The sequence below is a fragment of the Ictalurus punctatus genome, chromosome 2 (assembly GCF_001660625.3).
Source record: "Ictalurus punctatus breed USDA103 chromosome 2, Coco_2.0, whole genome shotgun sequence".
NCBI lineage: Eukaryota > Metazoa > Chordata > Actinopteri > Siluriformes > Ictaluridae > Ictalurus > Ictalurus punctatus.
Window position 1 is genome coordinate 4,825,075 of NC_030417.2, and position 27,728 is coordinate 4,852,802.

The 27,728-nt window shown below is 38.7% G+C and overlaps 2 protein-coding genes and 1 long non-coding RNA gene across 12 annotated transcripts in view; all 3 read left to right on the top strand.

Annotated features, from left to right (window-relative positions):
* LOC108261631 (transcriptional protein SWT1) overlaps positions 1-27,728 on the top strand; it is a 132,682-nt gene that overhangs the window by 97,579 nt on the left and 7,375 nt on the right. The gene's annotated exons all lie outside the window — the stretch shown is intronic.
* Positions 7,835-10,550, top strand: LOC128635202 (uncharacterized). The gene is made up of 4 exons (XR_008398119.1): positions 7,835-8,906; positions 9,016-9,320; positions 9,527-9,594; positions 9,938-10,550. It is a non-coding gene; the product is annotated as an uncharacterized LOC128635202 (long non-coding RNA).
* LOC128635190 (junctional adhesion molecule-like) lies at positions 20,876-27,170 on the top strand. Its single transcript, XM_053686826.1, has 5 exons — positions 20,876-21,175; positions 25,000-25,323; positions 25,433-25,501; positions 25,873-25,940; positions 26,198-27,170. The coding sequence occupies exons 1-5, from the start codon at positions 21,016-21,018 to the stop codon at positions 26,231-26,233; spliced, it is 657 nt and encodes a 218-aa protein (XP_053542801.1). The 5' UTR covers positions 20,876-21,015; the 3' UTR covers positions 26,234-27,170.

Sequence of the window (27,728 nt, forward strand, 5' to 3'; positions counted from 1 at the left end):
CATTTACTGAATTACATCTCTCACAATCTCTGTCTTAGTGAATGTATCTATAATAACTCATATAAAGTGTAATAGAAAAGTTCTTTTCCTGTAACTTGTAACTGTCACGTCTTCATTCTGGTCTTAGCTGTAAATAGATGCGTGTGAATTTCACACCTTTTTCTGCTGTCCCTCTGTCAGTGACCATCTTCACTTCCTGCATCATGCCGTATGTATGTATGTATGTATGTATGTATGTATGTATGAACGTATATAACGAGCGAGAGAGAGATTTTTTTTTTTAATTAGTTGCATGCCTTTATCAATACTGTCTTCACATTTTCAAAACTTACAACAGCGGTCTATGTGGACTGAACTGTGTCACTCTTATTACTTATAAATAAATTGTTGTAAAAGTAAATAAATGAATTTAAATAAAAAACAACAACAGCTAATTTCCAGTTTAGCGTTACACAGCTGTTGTGTTTTTGATTCATTACCATCTATACAAAAGGGGAACTCTGTGGATCTATGAGCAGTGTGGTGATGCAGTGGGTAGCGTTGTCTCCTCACAGCTCCAGGGTCCCCGCTTCAGTCCTGAGCTCGGGCTTCTGTCTGTGTGGAGTTTCTGTGCTTGTTCTCCCCATGTCCATGTGGGTTTCCTCTGGGTTCCCTTGTTTCCTCCCACCTCCTAAAATACACCAGTAGGTGGACTGACCAAGATAAATTGCCCATAGTTATAATTGTGTGCATGCCTGCATGTGTGTGTGTGTGTGTGTGTGTGTGTGTGTGTGTGAGTGCATGCAGGTGTGTGCGTGCGTGTGTGTGTCCGTGTGTGTGTGTTTGCGTGTGTGTGTGTGCACGCATGCGTGTGCCTTTTGCCTTTTGAGGAGGTTAACAAACTGATCCACCTTACGTTGTTCAGAGAAAAACAGAGAATCACATGTAGACACAATCATAAAAATAAGCATACATACCAACAGTCAAAAAATAATTAAAAAGTCAAGTAAAAGTGAACCTAAAAAAAATAAGTAACGTTACAATGATGGACTCCATTGTGATGTGCGAAAACGATTTCTTCCTGTTTTCTTCCAAGCAAAAAGCTGCATCATAATGACGTAAGCGTGTTCAGGCCCAGAACGTTAAGCACAATGTGAGTGCAGGTCAACGGGGGGTGGGGGGTGGGGGTAATTGTGCTTGGGAACAGTACAAGACAACTGGGCCTAGTGTGAGTACGCCCTAAATTGAGGGAACAAGTTTATTCAATCAGTTGAGTACAGTCACCTTGTTGGGGTTTTCAGTGTGTTACCTGATATTAGTGTTTTTCAGTTCACTGTGATAGGAATGATAAGGTGTTCCTGTGGAGAGAGAGAGAGAGAGAGGGATAGAGAGAGAGAGGGATAGAGAGGGACCTCAGTGTTGAGAAAGGTATGTAACCAAGTATAAAAAAGATTGTAAGGGATGTATGACCGTGTGCGTGTTGAGTGTGGAGTATTACTCAGTATTCTCTGTACATGGCACAATGTCGGTTAACTGATGCTGTGAGAAAGAGGAAGTAGCCATTCTCCCATCAGCCCCCATGCTGCCCTGGCCACAATCATGTGGTTACTCTGACATGCTGAGACCAGGGGCATAGCTAGGGCTAATTTTAGTCTAGTGATTACAGCAAGCAAGAACACACACACACACACACACACACACACACACACACACACACACACACACACACACACACACACAGAGGTGATTTAAAGTTTGTGAACCCTTTAGAATTTTCTATATTTCTACATAAATATGACCTAAAATCATCATCACATTTTCACGCAAGTCCTAAAATTAGATAAAGAGAACCAATTTACATAAATTAGACAAAAATATTATACTTGGTCATTTATTTATTGATGAAAATGATCCAATATTACATATCTGTGAGTGGCAAAAGGATGAGAATCTTTGTTTTCAGTATGTGGTGTGACCCCCTTGTGCAGCAATAACTGCAGATAAACGTTTGCAGTAACTGTTGATCAGTCCTGCACATCGGCTTGGAGGAATTTTAGCCCGTTCCTCAGTACAGAACAGCTTCAGCTCTGGGATGTTGGTGGGTTTCCTCACATGAACTGCTTGCTTCAGGTTCTTCCACAACATTTCTATTGGATTAAGGTCACGACTTTGACTCGGCCATTCCAAAACATTAACTGTTATTTTTAATGGCAGATCTGCTACCATTGGTGTGTGTGTGTGTGTGTGTGTGTGTGTGTGAATGGGTGAATGAGACACAGTGTAAAGCGCTTTGGATAAAAGAGCTATATAAGTGTGCCATTTACCATTTACCATTAACTTTAACCGTTCTTTGGTAGAATGACTCGTGTGTTTAGGGTCATTGTCTTGCTGCATGACCCACTTACTCTTGAGATTCAGTTCATGGACAGATATCCTGACATTTTCCTTTAAAATTCGATGGTATAATTCAGAAATCATTGTTCCAGCAATGATGTCAAGTCGTCCTGGACCAGATGCAGCAAAACAGCCCCAAACCATGATACTACCACCACCATGTTTCACAGATGGGATATGGTTCTTATGCTGGAATGCAGTGTTTTCCTTTCTCCAAACATAACGCTTCTCATTTATACCAAAAATTCTATTTTTCCAATAGCCTTCTGGCTTGTCCACGTGATCTTTAGCAAACTGCAAAGGCGCAGCAATCTCCTTTGTTCATGCCATGATACACTTCCACAAACATGTGTTGTGAAGATCAGACTGTGATAGATCCCTGTTCTTTACATAAAACTGAATGCTCACTCACACCTGATTGTCATCCCATTGATTGAAAACACCTGACTCTAATTTCACCTTCAGATTACACTGCTAGTCCTAGAGGTTCACATACTTTTCCCATTTTTAATATACTCACTAAGGTCACATGATCTAGTTTAGATGATGATTTATTATTATTATTATTATTATTATTATTATTATTATTATTATTACTCTAAGTGGTTATAGTATTTTTCAGTTTATAAAAAGTGTCATGTGTCATTTGTATTGAATTGAAAAGGAAGTTTCATCACGTTGTAATACCTCAGAACAAGTTTGGCTCCTGAAGTCTTCTGTTGTGTTGACTCGGTCCTTCAGGCTTCCTAGAGGTCATCTAACAAACTTCACTTGAGCAACTGAGAAAGTGGCACCTAAGACAGATAACAATGATACTATGAATATGATAAAACCACCACATGAAAAAATATATGAATAAATATTAATACTGCATGTACAATGAAATTGAGTCATGGAAAGAGTGATGAAAGAGATTTTCAAAAATGAGAAATGACACAGCAGTTATTTCCTGAAAACCAAAGTATATAAAAGAGAGACACTCCGGTAGTGTGACAGTGTGTGTGTGTGTGTGTGTGTGTGAGTGTGTGTGTGTGTGTGAGAGAGCGTGTGTGTGTGTGTGAGTGTGTGAGTGTGTGAATGTGTGTGAGTGTGTGTTTCACTGGTGTGTGTGTAGAAGAATCAGTATTTCTATTACAGAAAGGAGAGAGAATATTAGTAAAATTATCAAATATTTATCATTTAGAGTTTTAATTAAGAACAACTTTACTTACTTGTTATAATATTAATAGGACCAACAGATCTACAGTGAGATTATTTTACATCCCTATAATACTTACAGTGTATGTTTTTACACATTTACTGAATTACATCTCTCACAATCTCTGTCTTAGTGAATGTATCTATAATAACTCATATAAAGTGTAATAGAAAAGTTCTTTTCCTGTAACTTGTAACTGTCACGTCTTCATTCTGGTCTTAGCTGTAAATAGATGCGTGTGAATTTCACACCTTTTTCTGCTGTCCGTCTGTCAGTGACCATCTTCACTTCCTGCATTACGACTTATTTACTGTTATTTTTAAACACTAGTTAAATGCATTTGTCAGTACTGTGTTCACATTTTCAACAGAAAAAAAGTTTTAAAGAAGTGAATATAGTATTGAGAAATGTGTATAAATAATTGCGTCGGCTCTTTTTAAGTATTAAACCTTGGTTAAACAGGACTTGTTTAACAATACCTGAATAAATTGTTAACTTGTTGAAGGTATAAACAAGAAAGCAGTTGTCACAGCGTTTGAAACCTTTTTTGTGATCTCCATCATGCCTTAGCCGGCCAAGCTAACGACAACGAATTTACCTCAGTCTGTTAACCCCGCCCACTTTACATGACTAATTCAGTTCACTTTCCTGATCTGCGTTTTTCCGTGTAGTAGGTTCAAGATTTTGGAATTAAATGTACTGAAGTATTTTTCATAAAATTTCATTTTGAAATGTACTTCATATTGTATTCAGTAGATTGTGAGTTTTTGTATGTTTGTTTCTGTAGGCTGTTCTCTCTCTGCTGATAATCCAACAATCACAGGACACACAGGTGGTTCAGTGCTGTTACCCTGCTCCTGCTCTGACCTGAACACCAAACCTCAGAGATTCACCTGGGAGACCTTCAGAACAGGACTTGTGACAGAAATGTTAAATGATGAACACTACCGTGGCAGACTTCAGCTGTTTAATCACATTTCTCCTGCTAATCTGTCTCTGTTCATATCTGACCTGAGAGAAGAGGATCAGGGAGTCTACAGGTGCAGCACTGAGAAGGACCACAGAGACATCTGGCTTAATGTTAAAGGTAAAGTATTTAAATACACAATAAAAGTTAATATTCAGTGAAAACAGACTTGATCAGTGTTCAAATGAATTATAGTTAAATATGTAACAAAAAAGTTTACTTCGTTTACCAGGGTTTAGGATTTTACTCTAGAAGTCATTTTGTCAAAATCAAGTTATAAATAGCAATAAATACCGAATATGGGTATCAGACTGACCGGAACTTTGGAATGCTATCAGATTGGATTTGAGTCTAATCTATGATTCATTTTGGTAACACTGTAGTGTTCATAAATATAGACTGATTATATCATTATTGATTAATGATTACATCATTTATTAACACTTGGAAGGGTTTCATTAGCATTATATCCACTAATGTGGTTGGCAAAGTTATTCTGTATCCAGCTCTGCTGTTCTCTCTGCCAGGGAAGTAGTCCTGTATCTGTGACTTCAAAGTTTGCAGGTACATTGCCATAGCAACTGCTATCAGCATTGTCCAAAACAGTCTTTAAATCCGTGGTCATTCTCTTAGCAGCTAATGCCTCTCTGTGAATGCAGCAATGTATGTGAGTGAGCAGTGGGGCCGAGTCTCTGACCTGCTTCACCAGTCCACTGTGTTGCTCCATCATAGAGCGAGAACCATCAGTGCTGAGTCCAACACACTTTGTCCTGCTGATTGTTGTATCCAGTCTTTTGGGTGGCGCCCTGTTCCTTTCACGGTAGGGCCTCGGTGTCTGGGGAGTAACATGAGGGTTCTTTTCAAGGGAGACTGTTTCTGTTGCAGGTGTCATACATTTGTTAGTGTCACGATCAGAATCAAGTGATAAGTCTGATGGACACACTCTGTCTGTTTCATTGAATGCAGACTGTTCAGGGTTGTTCTTTGGCTGAGCATCCAGTATTTGATCGTCTCCACGTATGCTCTCCAATTTCCACTTCGTACACCAGTGGTCCAGCTCTTGTGTCTATCCGCCCAGGTGTCCACTTGTTCTCTCGATAATCACACGCTAAAACTTGCTGTCCAACATCAAAACTCCTTGCTGCTTTACTTGTCAACTTGCTGAACTGTTTATTCTGCACTTCTCACCATAAGTTAGGATTTAGAAGGTCAAAGCGAGATCTCAGTTGTTTGTTCTTGAACAGCAGCGCCGTCGTCTGGTTTATTGTTGCATGCACATTAAACTACGTGAAGTTTTCAAAACTCTTTTTCTGTGTGTGTGTGTGTGTGTGTGTGCGCGTGTATATTTTACATACGCACGGATTTTCTTATCTATCTCTGCAGGCTCACTTCGCTCGGGTCCTCTCCACACCAAGTTTTTTTCAACTATTGTAAAAGAGGGTTTTCTTTTTAATTTCTATATTTTCTGTTTTAGTCTAATATAATTTTCCAACAGTTTCTGGAGAAGATACTCCTCAAAACAGAAATAGTCTTTTCTAAGGTGGTAGATTTCATTGGTATGACCTCGGGCCACTTTGAATGAGCGTCCACAGCAATCAGAAACATGGAAGTCATGTATGGCCCAGCAAAGTCAGTATGCACCCTTTGCCATGGTGCAGACAGTCACTTCCACGGATGTAAGGGTGCCTGAGAAGGTACATTTTGAATGTTATGACATCCTGAACAGGATTTTGTGAGATCCTCGATCCGTCTATCTATTCCCTGCCACCACACGTAGCTATGAGCGAGGCATTTCATCTTGACTGTACCCAGGTGACCCTCATGTAGGTTCTCTAACATTCTAGTACGAAGCTTAACGGGAACTGTAACACGAGAGCCACACATCAGAGTTCCTTGGCGTACAGACAGTTGCTCACATCTCACTGAAAACTCTGGGATCATAATATTGCCATGAGCTGGCCAACCATGTGGCTGACATCACCGGAATTTCCTTCCTGGGGTTGAAGATGGACACAAGGGGCTGGTGGTCTATCACTAAGATGAACTTTTGGCCATAAAGGTTGTGATGGAACTTCTTTATGCCCCATACTAGCCTAAGGGCCTCTCGATCGATCTGTGCATAATTGCGTTCTGCACTCGTCAGAGATCTTGAAGCGATCAGACGCTCAGATCATAGTGTGTGACAAACGGCACCAATGCCATGTGGAGACGCCTCACATGCCAGTCTGTCTGTAACAGTGCATTAAGTGGGTGCAGTACTGTAGCAAGATTTGGGAGAAATTTGTGATAATAGTTTACAAGGCCCAAATATGATCTAAGTTGTGACACGTTTTCCGGTCTAGGTGCCTGCAGCACAGCTTCAGCTTTCTCCTGTGATTTGTGTAAGCCATGTTTGTCAATGACATGTCCACAATATGAGATTTCACTCTTGAAAAACTCACACTTCTCTCTCTTTGCCCGTAGACCATACACGTTTAGCCTGGTAAGTACTTTACTGAGGTTTTGGAGATGTTCTTCATCATTCTTGCCTGTCACAATTATGTCGTCAAGATCACACTGTGTTCCCGGTATATCTTGAAGAACCTGATCCATTGCTCTTTGTCAAATGTCTGGAGCCGATGCCACACCAAACACAAGACGATTGTACTGGTACAGTCCCTTCTGAGTGTTGATGGTTAGAAACTTCCTGCTTGAATCCTCAACGTCCATTTGGAGATATGCCTGTGATAAGTCAACCTTTGAAAACTTCTCCCCTCCTGCCAGAGATGAGAAAATATCTTCAGTTCGTGGTAGGGGGTACTGCACAGTGTACAGTACAGGGTTAATACTCACTTTGAAGTCCCCGCATATGCGAACACCTCCACCTTTCTTGATTATCGGCACGATGGGTGTAGCCCAATCACTCCAGTCAAACTTGGAGACAATGGCAGATGCCTCCAAGCTTTGAAGTTCAGCATCTACTTTAGGACGTAGTGCATAGGGCACTGGACGTGCTTTATGAAATCTCGTCGTCGCTGTTTCATTTGATTAAATTTTCGCCTTCATGCCTTTAAGTTTACCAATGCCCTTTCCAAACACTTTTGCATTAGCATTCAGGAGCTGTGACAATCTTTGGTCAGAGCTACAGTTTGTGCTGTTAAGGCCTGTTGATATATTGAGGGCTTTGATGGTATGCCAGTCAAGCTGGATTTTTCTCAACCACCCCCGTCCAAAAAGAGTGGGCCCTCCACTTTTCAACACATAAATCTGAATCTACCTTCAGTTTGCCTTTAGGAGACACCTTTTCGCCTGTGTACGTCTTTAACACGACTGAGGTCTTTTCTAACGGTAGCTTTAAAAACAGTCTGTTGTAGACAGCTTCAGAAATCACAGACAAAGCTGAGCCTGTATCCAGCTCCATTTTCAGTTTTACACCAGACACATTTGTTGTTATCCATATTATTTTCCTGTCTATTTCAGTCATGCTATGCAGTTCTAGGCATGACAGATCATCTTCGTCAGAGCCTGTGTTCTCTGATTTGTTTTCACATTCAGACACTTTGTGCACTTGTTTAGTTTTGTATTTGAAACCTTTGTATTTGAAAGGTTTTCCATGTTGGTTGTGCTTTTTGTCTGTTTCGCACACTCTGTCTACGTGGCCTTGTCTGTGACGCCTTCTACAGACTTTTTCCTTGAACCAACAATCATTTGCATCATGAGAGGATTTACCACATCTATAGTATTTCTGCCTTTTTGCACCATTTAGGGACATTTTGTGCATTTCATTTTCTACAGCCTTCTTTTGTAGCCCAGATGCATCCGTGGCTGCTGTTTCCATTGAAATGGCAATGGCCTGATATTCTCAGAAATATTTTAATTATTTTGATTTAATTTGATTGATTTAGCCTAAGCCCCAGTATCAGAGTCCTGATATTGGATTCATATAGAGAATTTAAACAGGTGATTGGCTCATCCTTTAAAAATCTCTTCTGGTTTGCAGCAGAAAATGTTGTGATTTACAAGCAGGGAATATTAATAATGCAGTACTTCTATTATTAACTGTAAATATTATGTTTACAGGCTGTGAGCTGGTGAAGAAAGGGGTAGAGGACGTGACTGTGTTCACAGGAGAGTCTGTAGTTCTGCCCTGCGTCTGCACTGACCTACAGGACAAACCAAAGTCTGTAAAATGGCAGTTTAATAGAATTGGTCACTTTCAGGAAATTTACCCTGAACAGACTGGACGTCACAGAAACAGAGTCAAACTGGTCAGTAACAACGCTCCAGGAAACCTCTCTCTACTCATATCAGACCTGACTGAAGAGGACCAGGGACGCTACAGATGTTCTGTACAGGCTGATAGCAGAGATTTCAGATTATCTGTTAAAGGTACATGTTTTCATTAATGACTGTGAGCATGCTTTACTCCAGTGTCATGTGCCATATTACTAACAGTGATAAAAACAGTCATTAGTTTTAATAAGTTTTGTCTTTTCAGTAGGAAGAAGAGAAACTTCAACACACTCGAGGAAAACAGACACAACACCTCCATCAGAACCGCCTCAGAGTAAAACAACAAACTCTCCACCTGCATCATCCTCAACAACACTGGAACAAGATAAACAGCAAACACACAGCAGCCTCCCTCTAGGTGCCAAAACTTTTTATCAGCAATGAAAATACACATCTGTATTATTACATTTATTCATTTTGGTGTGTTTTATTACACAGTTTTTGGCCTTCTGGCAGTTTTACTGTTGGTGATACCCGGTGTAGTGGCATTTATTTGTTGGAGACGCAAAGGTACAACACACACACACACACACACACACACACACACACACACACACACACACACACACACACACACACACACACAAAACAGATTCTGAGATTGATGAACTGAAACCTGTAGAAGCAGCAGCACTTCTGTAAGTGTCTCTGAATAAGGAAAATGAAATTGTGTAGTTTCCACTAGAGGTGTGATTTCTGAGGTCTTTTCTCTTTAGGAGGAAGATGTGGAGAGAACGTGATTACTGAAGGACGTCCGGACTGTAAGAGAAAGCAGAAGGATCAGGTTAGTTTACATGTGGTTAGAGTCATCTTTAAAGTCTTTGAGTCCTACTGTATTCCTAATTTAATCTCCAGTCAATTCTGCATGACTTCTACAATAACAGTTATAGCAGATTTAGTTGGATTTTGTGATACACTGCAGGTAACACACATGTAACACACATGCTTTCACTGAACAGTGAATTATAGGAAAATATCTTCTGCTGCTTCTATCAGAACAACACATGGTGTAAAGAAAGAAATCAGATTTGGAGATTTATGTCGTCAAAAAGTTTTTTTCAGCAGTAAAAGCCATAGAATTTATATGTGTGATATATGTATAATTTTCATGTTCTGACTTTTCTCAGATTGGGTCTGATGTCACTGTATTTACTACTGTTATTTACACTTACTACTCTACTGACCCACATTAACACAGCCGGAGCAGCAGATCATCACTGGACAGAAAACTGAATATAGCAGCATTATAACAAACTAATCCAGAGTAAATATAGACACATGCTCAGATATTATAGAATAATCCTGAAAACATATATTAAATACACTCTATGGCCAGCACGGGATTCACAGTGTTGACTTTTTGAGATTTTTATACATTTTACAATTAAATATCAGATTCAGGCATAAACGTGTTACATTTACTTATGTTAGCTAAGTGTGTTGTTCCGCATTCATTGTTTATCATTAATTGCTGATGGATAATCTCGCTAATTATATTTTGAGTGTACGTGTCATTTTATATCTTATGTGTACCATACTTATATCAGGTTAAGAAATGAAAGCTCTAGAAGGCTGTTGTCATCATGCTGTTTTGTGTAAGAAGACTGCTATAGAAGTTCTTGTTTGTGACTTTTAATAACTTTGGGTAAAAATAAAAGAAGGAGGATTGTTGAATCTGACTGGACTGAATGTGTTTCTAATCTAGCTTTTGTAAAATTTTCATAATAGTCCTTATAGATAGTTACAGGGTTTTTTTTACATTTTTTTAAACAATATTGAGGTAATTTTTTTTCAAAGCTCACACAGTTAGCACAGCAGCGGTCTGAGTGGACTGAACTATAGATCAGTTTTTATTGCTTTGAGACAAAAGGCATTGAATAAGTTCATCATTCAATATTCATGCATTCTTTTTTCACACAAAATCAACTTCCAGCAAATCTTCATAATATTCCATAAATTTTCACAATAGTCCTTATAGATTGTTACAGGTGTTGTGGATAAAAATGACATGAAATAAACACGAGGGAGACCTAGTATGAGTAATATGTAATTTTATTGGAAATTCACAGGACTGGTGGGGGTATAATTCTGAGGGGAGCGGTAGGGAGAAAACGGGTGATAAAAGGGGGGTTCTGGGAACGTGGGATAGCCGACCGAGGTGTAATGAGGAAAGTACTCGGGACTGGCAGGTGAGAAGAGGGAAGAATGGTCAGAGCCCAGATCAGAGAAGGTGACATCATCCTCAGACTGAAAGCTGGAGGGAGGGTCAGGCGGAGGGTCTGTTTGTGTAGAGGCGTCAATGTACACATTCACGGGGTGGATTCTGTATCTGGGGGGAGCCCCGCATTTCCATTTCCAGAGGGGGTGTTGCGAAGAACGTCAAGTAGCACCATGATGTCAGCAGTGAGATGCGTGAGCTGATAGTGAGTGTTCAGATCCAAATCCAGCCCCTCCAGTAAAGGGGAGAAGGAAAAATGACAACGGGCACCTAGACACACAGAAGTGGTATTAGGCAGATATTGACAAATTGGATTCACACTTTAGGATCTTTAAGAGTAGCACACTATGGTTTATTAGTCATAGAGAAATATAAGAACTAAGGAGTGCAGGCTGAGAAACACACACACTCTCGTACAGTCAAGGGCGGGCGTGCAGACATAACACACCCAAAGGCCCCAACGCGCACACACAACATTATGAGATAACAACATGAGACCAAGGTCTCTCTAAATTGTTTTCTCTCTCTCCCACTTTCAATCCTAATGGTAGTCAGAAAGTCCTCTTTCAAAACATCATGGTAAATTTGATAAGCCTCTTTTTAAACATCTTGGTAATGTAGATGAGCTCTTTTTAACCCTATTGGTACTGAAATCATAGTCTTTCTAAAATATATTGGTTATTTACTGTGTAAATACAGTATAAATACTGGAGCTTGAGCTCCGGGTGCCAGATCACTTCTGAGAATTCTCATCGGTGTGGATCTCGTGAGGTGGAAATAAAATCTGGACCCTTGCTTCTTCTCACTCACGGCTGGTGTCTTTTTTTTCTATCTCCAACTGGGTTTACAGATGTGAGTATTTGCTTCTATGTTGGATTTTAAGTGTCTTTGGGTAATAGGCTAAATTTGGGCCAGCACAGGTTTTTTTTTTTTTTTTTTTAACAATATTGAGGTAATTTTTTTTCAAAGCTCTCACAGTTAGCACAGCAGCGGTCTGAGTGGACTGAACTACGGATCAGTTTTTATTGCTTTGAGACAAAAGACAAAATAAGTTCATCATTCAATATTCATGAACTCTTTGTTCACACAAATTCAACTTCCAGCAAATCTCTGTGTATCTACTGCACATGTTTCCAACCTGTAGTGTACAGTTTATAAAATAAAACTAATTGATTCAAAATCAAATAGTAAAAAACTTAATAAATGAATAAATTATCAATCAGTCAATCACAGTTTATTTCCTAATTTTATTTCCTAATTCCTAATAGTATTACTCCCTCACAGCTCCAGGGTCCCCAGTTCAATCCTGAGCTCAGGTTACTGTCTGTGTGGAGTTTCACATGTTCTCCCCATGTCCATGTGGGTTTTCTCTGGGTTCTCCGGTTTCCTTCCACCTTCCAAAAATTATTCCAGGGTATATTCCCTCCTTGACCCCAGTGTTCCCAGGACAGGCTCCAGATCCACCATGACCCACCTTCGGCATAGCTAAATAACCGTGCTGTTCAATCCCCATGTTTACAGGGTTATAAACACGGTTAGCGTATGGTTTTCACCAGAAGCGTGATATTTCATCATGCACTTCTGGGAAAAAGGGGAGTTTTCTGCAGTGTGAGGGATATTTATTTTCACCGGGGAGGAAACGCTCATCCAGCCTGCTACGAGCCACTTCCTCTTCCCCAGGCCAGTCTAGATTTAGTTTTTCACCTGCCCTACTAATCACCTCAAGGAGCTCTTTAAAGCTTGAGAGTTGCTCTCTGTTTTTGGTGCAATGGCACCCCAACAGAGCTGGACCCGGAAGACAGAGCAAGAGAGAGAGCAGCGCTCATCTCTGGCTCTTCGTCCAGATCCATACGAGATCCCCAGGACCTGAGCAGACTGGCTGTCTCGGCAGCGGCCGACCCAGACCCTCGAGGCTCTGAAACCCGACTCCCTTCAGCCGAGGAGAGAGCGAGTCACGAGCGGAGCTGCCTAATTGTAAGGCGTTCACAACACGCAGAGTCAGACCCCTCGAGGGCTGCCCTGGTGTGCTCCACCCCTAAACACTTCACACAGAAAGTGTCCTGATACATTTCCCTGATAAATCATTATCTGATGAGGGAGATTACAGTAGATAGTAGGCTTTCCTAGTCACTGAATGTTTTCATTTACATCATTTGAATTATTTAAAACATGAAGGCTGGTCATAATGAAATTCACTAAATTCCAGGGGTTTCAGTACAGTGACATAAAATGGGCGTTTCTGGGGGCGTGGCGAAGACGCCCCTTTACAAAAAAAAAACCCCATTTTTTTCCATTTGTTTTTAATCCTGTAAATGCTAAATTAATTGGTTCTTCAAACTGTCAACTTTGCTCTTTCTGTGCAAATAAAGTTGAGTATGAAAACGTGGATAATTATGAGTTTGTTTGTGGCAACAGCAGTGGAAACAATACTGTGGTTAAAAATAAGTTTCACTGCAGATTTTTAGTCTTGCATGTTAGGACACATGATAGAGTTGATGCAAAATCAGTAAGACTTTGAGCTTATTTAAGTGAAACAAGCATTTCATAACAATAGTATTTTTCAAAAACATGAAACCCCTGTGATCAGGACAGGTATCTGAAGATGTAGCAGTATGAATGTAAACCCCTGTGATCAGGACAGGTATCTGAAGATGTAGCAGTATGAATGTAAACCCCTGTGATCAGGACAGGTATCTGAAGATGTAGAAGTATGAATGTAAACCCCTGTGATCAGGACAGGTATCTGAAGATGCAGAAGTATGAATGTAAACCCCTGTGATCAGGACAGGTATCTGAAGATGTAGCAGTATGAATGTAAACCCCTGTGATCAGGACAGGTATCTGAAGATGTAGCAGTATGAATGTAAACCCCTGTGATCAGGACAGGTATCTGAAGATGTAGCAGTATGAATGTAAACCCCTGTGATCAGGACAGGTATCTGAAGATGTAGCAGTATGAATGTAAACCCCTGTGATCAGGACAGGTATCTGAAGATATCTGCAACAAATGTCTTTTCTTCAAACTGTGCATGATCGTCGACCCATGCAGATTCTCAAAATAGGCCACGCCTACCAGATGATGTCATACCGCTTACGCTGTCCTGAAATCCCTGGGAAAAGTGACAGCTGATTGTAACTCCAGTTGAAGTGAAAATATCTTGCACATCTTCTTCAATCATAAGCCCCGCCCCCTCACTGTGCTCCTCCTCCCTTCACTTTTCCCCATGGAAACCTCAACTTGCATTCAGACAATAATTCATAATCCGACATTGTAGCTGAGGAGAGGTATCTTCCAGGCTAACGCTTATCGCTGTGTTAATGAGTAGTATGTGAATATATATTTAGTGAATGAGGACATCCTGTTTTCCAGATCTAATTTACTTTGCACAGATTTGATCGATATCATTAGCTTGTTAGCTGCTAAAAGAAATCTCTTCTAATTTATCAATAATGCCACAAACGATGTGATTTAGTCATCATCAGTGAAGCTTTTTGAAGTGATTTGTTCATTTAGAGGACTAGTCAGTAAGTTTACTCATGAAAATGCTGGCTGTAAGGGTTATTATAGATTAAAAATGTTTTAGCTGTTCTGTTTGCAATGAGTGATCTACTTAGTACTGCTTAGCTTATGTTTATTTATCCAGATGGATATACGGATCATCAGAGGATCATCAGTCAGGTGAGGGGAAGCAGACAGCAGGGACAAAGGTTACATTTGAACGATCTACATTTCACTGCAGAATTTCATGTCACTACCCCTCAAATAAATCTTTTATAACCTGGACCTTAATCTACAATCACACGATCAACAAATTACCCAGATATGGTAAAACTGTCAAAGCATTAACTCTTTAACACTTAAGTTTAAAATATTCCAACTGGAGCCCGGTGAGAGTTTTACTTTTTTAATGCCACCATTATATTTGAACTGTTGTGTTCAGTTTTGATTCCTAAAAAAGTTTACATAGGCAATTTTAGCCCTTTACAGGGCATGCCCCTGGACCCCCTAGAAAATTTTGAAGTACTTCTGTAAAACTCTTTGGGGGCCTGTGCCCCAGTAGTGATCAAACTCTAGAAACACCCTGTCAAGTACTGTCTATATTCACTGGTAGTAGGGGTCCAACTGCCATTTCCGTTGGGTGTGGGGTTTTGTCACTGTTTTTATTTATTTATTTATTTATTTTAAATATTTTTGTAATGGTATTTTAGGGAAGCGAATTGTCTTTTGTTTATGTTTTCTTTTTAAGTAAGTTAGTTTCCCTTACACAGCAGGGGTTTTTTTTGTTGTTGTTGTTTTTGTTTGTTGTTATTTTGGCCTTGGACCACCCTGACCTTTTCCTGGTTTATTTGTGATGTGCATATATACACATGTAAGGTGTAGTCCTAAGTATTACTGTGTCTGAATAAGCCAGGAATAAGACACACAGGAGTAAGCTCAAAAGGCGCTTACTTATATTGCGATATTTACATTTACTCCACCTTACATTAGGCCTTAATGAGACAATAAAGGCCTTTTTTCTTTCTTTTTTCTGCAGAAATCTGGATGTAGATTTAGATCTCTAATGAGCAATTATCTGTAGACCAGCTGTAATAGCAGCTTTATGGCACAAGAGGTCGCTATTTAGCCGCTTAGCCATAGTTCACTACCGTCTACTGGTGTGGTGACTCGGTCCCTCAGGCTTCCTAGTGGTCATCTAATAAATTTAACTTTAGCTGATAAAGTATAGAAACATTAATACGAGGAGAAACTGTACACATTCAAAACACTTGGAGTAATTTATAATGCATTCATTTGTTTATTCAGGTCAAATTTAATCTAAAGAAAAGGCTACATGCAAGCATTAAGAAAATGATGCCTGAGACAGAATACAATGCTGATACTAAGAGGTAAGATAAAACCACCACATGAGAAAAGATCTAAAATTTTGGGGGTTTTTTTTAGAATAAATATATTATCATTTTGAAATGTTGTACTTCATATTGTATTATTATTATTATTATTATTATTATTATTATTATTATTATTCGAGGAAGAAAAATGGTCGTCTTCTTCTTTCTTTGTACTTTAATGATTTTGCATACAGAATGACATCATCCCTGCCCCACTCTATTGCTGTGGTGCCTGGTTTGTGGACTTTACACTCTTTGTTGTAAGGATGATGTTTTTGCCATGATGTCTGAAAATGTTTCATCTTCATTAATTTAAATAAATAAATATTTAATAAAATAAAATTGTGAATTCCTGACTGTATATGAACTCAACTGATAACAACCTGCTCGCAAAATAATAATAAAATTAATAATAATAATAATAATATTAATAATAATAATAATAATAATAATTGTTCCAATCCTCAAAAAGCAGATCCCAAAATTCAGCTGATTTCAACTTTTCCCTCAAATCCGTACTGAGAGTCAGTGCTATGAATTATTCGTGTTCCCCCTTCATGTGAATGATATACCACTCCTAGCCACTCCTAGCCCATTCAATAATACCATATCCTCAGCATACAAACACACAGGACGTGAGTGTTTAGCTTTATAGAAGGCCAGGAGAAAAACGTTGCACAGTGCCATCCATTGCTCTTCATTCACCTTGTTTTGTCATCTAGCAAGTGGGCGGCTGGATATTTCATCTTGACTAGTCTGAATATTATTAATAGCTTGTACTACACTTGTATGCTCCTTATTCTTTTCATGCTTGTTAAACGCTGGATGACTGAAATTCTCTGTCCCTGCATAGAAGGAACTAGTTTTGTCTGCTAGATGGGGATGTGAACTGCATATCTTACACCACATTTGACTGCCCTCTGACTCGGTCCCTCGGGCTTCCTAGGGGTCATCTAACAAATTTAACTTGAGCTGATAAAGTATAGAAACAGCCATTAGGATCAAGATTAATGCGAGGAGAAAACTGTACAAAATCAAAACACTTCGTAATGCATTTAATAATTTTACTGTGAACACCTTTTCCTCTTTGTTCCTCTGTTAACTCTTCCCAACCAGGTACAGACAGATAAAGCCCCTCAACATTTACGCATTCCTTTGTCTCCCTGAATAACATTTGCTCGTATTCCTATGACTTCCTGAAAACCATATATGGTGTTGTTCCTGTCTTACATTGATATGCTTCCTGTTTTATGCAAATATGCCCTTCCACCTAGCCAATCAATAGTTACCCTATTGTCTCTGTTGTGTGTGAGCATGATATATATACGCTGTCTTTCTTTGAATAAATGAGAGCTCTTGCCATTTGAATTTCCTGTATCAGTGTATCTTTTGGCAAACTCTCCCAAGCGCTTTTTGTGGGATGTGTGTAGCGGGGCGAGGGTGCGGTCTTTTTGTGGATTTTCTCTTTCTCTTTTCCTAAAATCGCAACCCTCTCTTCACAAATCCTAACAGTTTTCTGGGGGCTCGTTCTGGGATATCAGTTCACAATTCCTAACAGCATTCTTATGTTTATTTAGGTCCAATTTCATAGATAAAAAAGGCTACATGCAGGCAATAAGAAAATGACACCTAACACAGATAACAATGATGATACTATGAAGTAAGATAAAGCCACCACATGAGCAAATACTAACCCCATTTCCATAACAGTTGGGATTTTTTTCTAAAATGCAATAAAAACTAAAATCTGTGATTTGTCAACTCTCTTGAAATTTTAATTATCTAACAAAAGTACAAAGAAAAAATAATCAATGTTTTCACTGACCAACTTAATTGTGTTTTGTAAATATAAACAAATTTAGCATTTGATGCCTTCAACACACTCAAAAAAAAGTTGGGACAAAGGCATGTTTACCACTGTGTTACATCACCCTTCCTTTTAATTACACTTTTTAATCGTTTGGGAACTGAGGATAATAACTGTTGCAGTTTTGCAAGTGGAATTTTAGCCGATTCTTGCTTGATACAAGACTTCAGCTGCTCAACAGTTCTTAGTCGCCATTGTCTGATTCTCCTCTTCATGATGCACCATAGGAGACAGATCTGGACTGCTGGCAGGCCGGTCAAGCACTCCGTGTCTACGAAGCCATGCTGTTGTAGCACATGCAGAATGAGGCCTGGCATTGTCCTGATAAAGTAACCATGGACTTCCTGGGAAAAGACGTTGCCTTGATGGCAGCATATGTCTCTCTAAAACCCCAATATATGCCTCAGCGTCAATGGCACCTTCACACATATGCAAGTCACCCATGCTATGGGCACTGATGCACCCCATACATTGCACCTTTCACTTATAACAGTCTGGTTGGTCTTTTCATCTTTCTCACAGAGAACTCGACATCCGTTTTTCCCGAAAACAAGCTGAAACATGGACTCATCTGACCACAGCACGCCTTTCCACTGCCTTTCAGTCCATCTGAGATGAGCTCAGGCCCAGAGAACTCGGCGGCGTTTCTGCATAGAGTTGATGTATGGCTTCCTCCTTGTGTAAAAGAGTTTCAGGTTGCATTTCTGGATGCAGCAGCTGACTGCGTTAAGTGACAACGGTTTTCCGAAGTACTCCCGAACCCATGTGGTTAAATTTATCACAGTAGCATGATGATCTTTCAGGCAAAGCCAGCTGAGGGCTCGAAGATCATACACATTCAACAGTGGTTTCGGCCTTCCCCTTTAAGCAATGAGATTTCCCCATTTTCTCTGAATCGTTTCACAATATTATGGACTGTAGATGGTGAAAGATCTAAATACTTTGCAATCTTGTGTTGAGCAATGTTCTTTTTGAACTGACTGACAATTCTCGCACGAAGCTTGGAACATAATGGTGAGCCACGACCCATCCTTGATAGCAAAGACTGAGCTTTTGGTGCATGCTCCTTTTTTGACCCAAACCTGATCCTCCAAAATGGTTTTATTTGAATATTCTATAAACTTTTCAGTCTAATTTTGCCTTTGTCCCAACTTTTTTTGAGTGTGTTGAAGGCATCAAATTCTAAATTTGTTTATATTTACAAAATACAATTAAGTCGTTCAGTGAAAACAGTGATTATCTTTTCTTTGTACTTTTGTCAGTTAATTAAAGTTTCAAGAGACTTGACAAATCACGGATTTTTAATGCGTTTCAGAAAAAATCCCAACTTTTATGGAAATGGGGTTAATATATGAATAAATATTAATACTGCATATAACAAGTAAATTGAGTCATGGAAAGAGTGATGAAAGATCTTCAAAAAGAAAAAATGAGACAGTGGTTGTTGTGGTTTCCTGATAATCACACTATATAACAGAGAGACCCTCAGGAAGTGTGACAGTGTGTGTCGTGGTCACTTTGAGGGACTGGTGTGTGTGCAGAAGAATCAGTAATGATGAAGTGCTTGTATCTTTTGTCTGCTGTGTTTCACGTCGCTGCAGGTGCGTGAAGTTATTTTCTATTTTCTATTACAGAAAGGAGAGAGAATATTAGCCAGTTCTTAGTTCAGCTGCTTTGTGTTTAGTTCATGTGGTTTCTGTCCAGACTGGGTTTACAGTAGGCCGTAGTTCAGCCCTGTTCCTGAACAACCAAACCAAACACTGTGAAATGTTTATCATTTAGAGTTTTAATTAACAACAACTTTACTTACTACAGTGTTATAATGTTAATAGGACCAACACATCTACAGTGAGATTATTTTACATCCCTTTTTTTCTGCTGTCTCTCCGTCAGTGATCATCTTCACTTCCTACATTACACCTTATTTACAATTATTTTTAAATAATTAGTTAAATGCATTTATCAATACTGTGTTCACATTTTCAAAAAAAGTGTTAAAGTGAACATAGTATTAAAAGAATAGTATTTTAAAAATGTGTAACAATATAATTGTGAAAAATAGAAACTGATCAGTTTAAAGGAATCTCTACATTGTGTAGTGTTACTCTCTGCAAGTGGTCTTTATTTTCAGATGTAGTTGTAACATGGTGTCTAACCACAGCTGCTTAACTACAAGTAGCTCTCTGGGATTTAAAAGTAAAAACACACATAATTGTCACGAATCATGACGGAGCAGAGATAGGACGGATGCAAGTGCACGATGAACAGTTGTTTATTAGAAAGAGAGACAGGCAGACAATTCCAAAACGTGATCCAAAACGTGATCCACAAACATGCAAGAGGTCAGGCGATTGGCAAACAGGCATACACGGGGCAAGGCAGGAATCTAGGTCGATAAACAAAACAAGAAACGAACTAAGACGAGGGACTGGAAGCGGATAATCCAGCGCGAACTAACTAAACATGGACCGTGACTATGATACAAACTAAACTAACTCTAAACAAGGACCGTGACTATGACTACACTACGAACTAAACTAACTCTAAACAAGGACCGTGACTATGACTACACTACGAACTAAACTAACTCTAAAGTATTAATCTTCCGCGTTATGTGCTGGGAGGCGCGCGGTATATATGCGGACATGATCAGCGTCTAAACCGCTAGCAGCTGAGAGCAATTCAGACCCACGTGAAATCCCAGCCAATGACAGAAGAGGGAGGAGACATGACAGAAACATAAACAAAACACACGTGTGCAGATGTCACTACGGTCAACAACGGAAAAGCAGGTGCTCGCGCATTCGCGCTTAGAGCACGCTGCTTCAAGGGGGAATCGTGACAATAATCACAAGATAGTGTAACACACTCAGTAGTTAGGAACTGGGCTGAGAAACAAGAGATTAGGGATTCAGTAATAATCATTCATTCTTATTAAAACTAAGTAGTCAGTAGTAAAACGGACTCATTTCGAGATTTTGGAATTAAATGTACTGAAGTATTTTTCTTAAAAGTTAATTGTGAAATGTTGTACTTCATATTGTATTCAGTAGATTGTGAGTTTCTGTATGTTTGTTTCTGTAGGCTGTTCTCACTCTGGTGATAATAATCTGAGAGAAATCACACGACACACAGGTGGTTCAGTGCTGTTCCCCTGCTCCTGCTCTGACCTGAACACCAAACCTCAGATATTCACCTGGGAGACCTTCAGAACAGGACGTGCGACAGAAATGTTAAATGATAAACACTACCGTGGCAGACTTCAGCTGTTTAATCACATTTCTCCTTCTAATCTGTCTCTGCTCATATCTGACCTGAGAGAAGAGGATCAGGGAGTCTACAGGTGCAGCACTGAGAAGGAACACAGAGACATCAGGCTTAATGTTAAAGGTAAAATATTTAAATACACAATAAAAGTTGATATTCAGTGAAAACAGACTTGATCAGTGTTCAAATGAATTATAGTTAAATATGTAACAAAAAAAAGTTTACTCCATTTACCAGGGTTTAGGATTTTACTCTAGAAGTCATTTTGTCAAAATAAAGTTATAAATAGCAATAAATACCGAATATGGGTATCAGACTGACCTGAACTTTGGAATGCTATCAGATTGAATTTGGGTCTAATCTATGATTTATTTTGGAAACACTGCAGTGTTTATAAATATAGACTAATTTTATGTATAAGTAGATTATCTCTTTGTTTCATTAACATTATGAATTAAGTGAACTACCATAAAATAATGTTAATATGACATGAAACATTAAAACCAAACTCGCTCTAAGTAAGTCAACCTGGAAAGCATCATAACACCATTTAATGTCCACAGCAGAGCTTCCTGGGTGTATAATAAATATAGATTCATAAAATATAGAAAAATATAAATAATAAATTAAATTGTCTCTTTGCACAAAATGACATCATTTATTAATATAAATATATTGTGTCTAAATCCAAAACACTGCATACAATTATATACAACATCAAAATCTGTAAGAGAAGCTACAGGGGCATACAGTTCACAAATCTGTTTCATTAAAATTCATAACTGTGTTGAAAAACAATGTTTAAATGACATTACAACATCTACATTTAAATTGAAGGACGATGTAAACTTCATCAATTAAGAACTTAGTAAAGAACAGTCCAGTAGTCTGATGCAGTAGGTTTACTGACAGGACCTAATGGGTCATTCCATCTCAAGTGGTCCAATAATTACAAAGTTGGTTGCTCAACTGTTTTTAATTTTCATAATTATTTTTGAGTGATTACTCTATGTATTGGCGTTGCAAAACCAGCAGTGTTTTGTTATACAGCTGTTTACGGAAATCTCAATATCTCGGTTCAGGATGGTCCTAGCTTCTTGGAACAAAAACTGACCTCTAGCGCACATTAAAAGTTCAAATACATAAACATTTTGCACATTCTTGTTCCTTAGAGTTAGAAATGAAGTCCACGTGTAGTGCTGAAGATTGCTCACAGTTCCACATTTAGGGTCAATTTATAATAATGGGAAGGGCTCGAGTCTCAGTTTTAATTTTTATGTCGTACCTAGATAAGTATAGTGTGCATGCAGAACATTTCATTTTTGAGTTGAGAAAGTAAGGGGTGAGAAAGTGCCATTAAAATTCTGTTCACTTTTGGGTTGAATATCTCTGGTGGGGGACCAGATACAAACCTGAACTATACTTACCTTTGGCAAGCGGCATCAGAAACATGATTGCCTTGTTACAGAGCTCGGGATATTTGGAAGACACATGGGACCAGAACTGGGTCAAAAGTCTTTCTGGAAAAAAATCAGTTTCTAAAAGCTATCACAGGATAGATCAACAAGACCGTCCTGTTCCTTGGAGGTGAGACCCGCATTTACATCCTTAACGTGGTTGGCAAAGTTATTCTGTATCCAGCTCTGCTGTTGTCTCATGCCAGGGAAGTAGTCCTGTATCTGTGACTTCAAAGCCTGCAGGTGCGCTGCCATAGCAACTGCTGCACTAACAGGAAGTGGCCTCTCCAGTTTTCTCGTAGTTGGCTCGGGCCATTCTTTTCCCCTAAAGATCAGTTTTCTTTGTGGTTCCCTCTATTGTGTTTTGCACGTGAGACATTGTGACTTGTTTCCCCTGTAGGGGCAAACTGAGTCCATTCAAGTGGCTGAAAACGTATTCCTAGTAGACTAATATACAAAGCCAATCAAAATCACAGATGCCTCTCTGTGAATGCAGCAATGTATGTGAGTGAGCAGTGGGGCCGAGTCTCTGACCTGCTTTACCAGTCCACTGTGTTGCTCCATCATAGAGCGAGAACCATCAGTGCTGAGTCCAACACACTTTGTTCTGCTGATGTCATTGGAAACCATGAAATTGTTCAAAATGTCAAACGCAGCTTCAGCAGTTACATTTGAATGTAGAGGTTTGCAAAAAAGAAAGTTTCCTCAGTTTCTCCATCACACTCATACCTAATGAATTTGAAATTTTCTGTGGACTCGATTTGAATTCTGTAAAAACGACGAGCCTAAACTCTGCTAATTAGCTGCTGGAACACATTCTCAGCCATATCATTGATTCAGCACTTAATCATGTTGTTTAATAATGAAATCAAGTTTTGTTTCTTAACTGCATTCTTCCCCAGCATAATGCTGACCATCTGCTTAGCGGCTGCTAAACTCAAGTCTTCACCTATGGCAGTGTTGGGGAGTTGCTAACTAAAAGTAGTGACACTACTAACTTAACTCCATTTTTCAGTAGTGTGACAGTAGCTCCAGTACTTTACAAATAGTGTAGCTTTTCAGTAACAAGTTAAAATGAGTAATGATGTAGTGCGACCAATCACTACGTATTTTGTCCAGTTATTACGATGCCCTTCACTGCATATCTGCAGTACCTGCTTACTTCACATGAATTAAGAGCCTCAGTGTAGTTCACATGGACAGGAAGAGACCGTCTGATGGACACGTAATGCGACCAACCACAGTTTGTTACGTGATATATGGGGCGGGGAAATGATAAACGCCATGTTGGAATTACTAGAGGACAACCCAGACGTTTTACTCTGAGCTGTTAAATTAAATAAATAAGATGATGTTGTTGACCAGGGCCGTTTCTAGAGTGTGATCACTAGTAGCTTCCCCATCACTGAACTATGGTGTGAAGATTTTAAGATGAAGCTATCAGAGGTATGAAACCTCATACAATGCTGTCACTATCTTTTCATTTCTGCACCGGTCACACAGGATGACTCAATTACTTGTTTATGTTGCTGCTATTGTTTCAGTTTATTGTCAATTCTCGAGGCTTGTTGGCAAATGATCCATGTTTTGTTTGGAGGTGACGGTGTAACTTGCATGGTTTCAGTGCCTCATTAACGAGGGTCTCTGAGCATAGCACACAGACAGGCGTGGGTCTGTGAGCAGGTCCAACACTTGTACATCTGAAGGACAAGTACTCCTCGCTGTACTTACGAGTCTTTCTTTAATCATAATGCAATCAGGTCGACTTGATGAGGTTGAAGATGCACTGTCGTACTCCACTCCTCTTTTATCGAGCAGCCATCCATTTTTTTTGGAATAGGCGGGTAATTGTCTGAGTGACTGAAATCGTAATAAGTAACTTAATACAATTACAAACAAGCAACGTTTCTCACCTCACTATAATGAAAATAATATTAGTTTTGATATTTTAAACTGATATTATCAGAAATATTTGAATTATTTTGATTTAATTTGATTGATTTAGCCCAGGCCAAAGTTTGGGAAGCACTGGTGTACAGAAATGTTTCACTACACTACACGTTATATCACGTTATGTAGGTGTCATGTAGCCCTATGAAGATGTCCCTTAAATAATGTCTTAACTTTATTTATAAGATAAGGTACATGCTAGAATGATAATAACTATTTTTTGTTTTTATGCAAGCTGAAGTAAATTAATTGTTATTATTATTTCCAGTTGAAAGTGCATCATTAGCTGAAATAAAATTATTAAAACCAATATTAAAGATTATTAAAGATTTAGCAGTTATTAAAATTAAAATAAGCCAGTATAGGTTCAGTGTTGCATATCAGAGTCCTGATATTGGATTCATATAGAGAATTTAAACAGGTGATTGGCTCATCCTTTAAAAATCTCTTCTGTTTGCAGCAGAAAATGTTGTGATTTACAAGCAGGGAATATTAATAATGCAGTACTTCTATTATTGACTGTAAATGTTATGTTTACAGGCTGTGAGCTGGTGAAGAAGACAGGGGTAGAGGACGTGACTATGTTCACAGGAGAGTCTGTAGTTCTGCCCTGCGTCTGCACTGACCTACAGGACAAACCAAAGTCTGTAAAATGGGAGTTTTCAATACCAGCAATTGGAATCAGTTACATTCAGGAAATTTACCCTGAACAGACTGGACGTCACAGAAACAGAGTCAAACTGGTCAGTAACAACGCTCCAGGAAACCTCTCTCTACTCATATCAGACCTGACTGAAGAGGACCAGGGAGTCTACAGATGTTCTGTACAGGCTGATAGCAGAGATGTCAGATTATCTGTTAAAGGTACATGTTTTCATTAATGACTGTGAGCATGCTTTACTCCAGTGTCATGTGCCATATTACTAACAGTGATAAAAACAGTCATTAGTTTTAATAAGTTTTGTCTTTTCAGTAGGAAGAAGAGAAACTTCAACACACTCGAGGAAAACAGACACAACACGTCCATCAGAACAACCTCAGAGTAAAACAAACAAACAAACAAACAAACACACACACACACACAGCATAGTTTTTTAAAGGTTACTTGATGGAATTTCACGTCTAGATTAAATCCTTGGTTATTTAACTCACTATTTTGGCTTTGTGATTCAGAATATGAAATCAGATTTGGAGATTAAATGAAGAATTTGTGATCAGACTCACACATTTACATGAACATGGGTTTACATGAACTTAACCACATCATTCAGTTCATGCTGAAAGAACTAAATGTTTTGTTTTACTCAGTATTATTGTGTGTGAGTTCAAACAGCACAGCATGTCTCCTCACCTTACTAGAGAAACCACTTACAAACCACTAGAGGTGTGATTTCTGAGGTCTTTTCTCTTTAGGAGGAAGATGTGGAGAGGACGTGATGACTGAAGGACATCAGGACTGTGAGGGAAAGCCGGAGGATCGGGTTAGTACACGTAAAATAACAGTTATTACAGATTACACACATGTAACACACATGCTCTCATTGAACAGTGAGTTATAGGAAAATATCTTCTGCTGCTTCTATCAGAACAACACATGGTGTAAAGAAAGAAGTCAGATTTGGAGATTTTTGTCGTCTTTACAGGATTTTACTTGCTTCTTAGAGTCAACACCAACAGCCACAGTATTGTCACTTTTTGTGTGTTATATGTGTAATTTTCATGTTCTGTCTTTCCACAGCCTGAACCTGACGTTGTCACTTTCTGTACTAAATAACACACGAACACAGCCGGAGCAGCACGAGTTCAGATCAACACTGGAGAGAAAACTGAATATAGCAGCATTATAACAATCTAATCCAAAATAAATATAGACACGTTCTCAGATATTATAGAATAATGCTGAAAACATATATTAAATACACACCATGGCCTAGCGCAAGACTCACTCTGTTGGATTTATTGTAAGTATCTGAAATTTTGCTATTTAAAAAATCAGATTCAGACATATACGTGTGTGTGAGAGAGTGTGTGTGAGAGAGTGTGTGTGTGTGTGTGTGTGTGTGTGTGTGTGTGTGTGTGTGTGTGTGTGTGTGTGTGGTTCCAGATAATTGTGTTCTCTTCACCTTCATTTATATTAGCTAAGGGTATTGTTCTGCATTCACTTTGTCTATTAATCATTAAAAAATGCTGATGGATAATCTTGCAAATTATATTTGAATGTACGTGTTATTTTATATCTTATGTGTACCATTCTTACGTATATGAGATTAAAAAATTAATGCTCTAGGAGACTTTTGCATAAATAGACTGCTATAGAAGTTCTTGTTTGTGACTTTTTTAAAACTTTGAGTAAGAATAAAAAAGGATTGTTGAATCTGCCTGAACTGAACGTGTATTTCTATTCTTTCCCCCTAACACTCCTTACAATTTGTTCACTTTTTTTCACAATTAGTTACATGCTTTTATTAATAATGCATTTACTGAAAAGTGATGTGCTTCATTTACATGATTCAAAGGTGTACAGCATATTCACAGAATAAAATAATTACATCAACACAATTATTTGCAAAAGAATGTAAACTGAAAGAGTGAAATTGTGTTGGTGTAATATATATTTTGTTCATGCAGGAATGAAGAAATCATTTGAAATGTGGATCACTTTTTTCAGTGCTTGATTGATGTTGTACTTGCATATGTGAGTCTATATGTGTAGTGAAAATACATACTTATACCATAGTGCTGTAGAATCCTCGATTCTGATTGGCTGACAGACGTTCTGAGGCGTGCAATTATTTTTCAGTAAATGCACAGCTAAAGTAGTTCCAGTCAGATCTTGACCGCATTACAGTTCCATATCACTTCGCCAAGTTCACTGAAGTAACGGAAAAGTTAGCCTACTGTCCACCGCAGCACACACATTTAACAACAAACAAAATGACAGAAAATATCGATTCTCCACAAATAAGTAATAATTGATGACGAACCATTGAATTATTGTAAAAATAATGTGCACCGGAGGTGGTAATACGACCACGAGACGAAGAGGAGGATTGAGCCATTGACATGCAGTTATTGGAGAGAGAGAGAGAGAGAGAGAGAGAGAGAGAGAGAGAGAGAATGAATGTGTGATTGCAGTGAGACAGAAAAGCCGGTGACCAAGTATCAAAATTTATTTATTCGTTATATTTTCTGCATTAATAATTAAAAAAACTAACAAACCCTGTGGACAAGTAGGCTTATCGATATTTATTTATTTGTACTATTTTTAT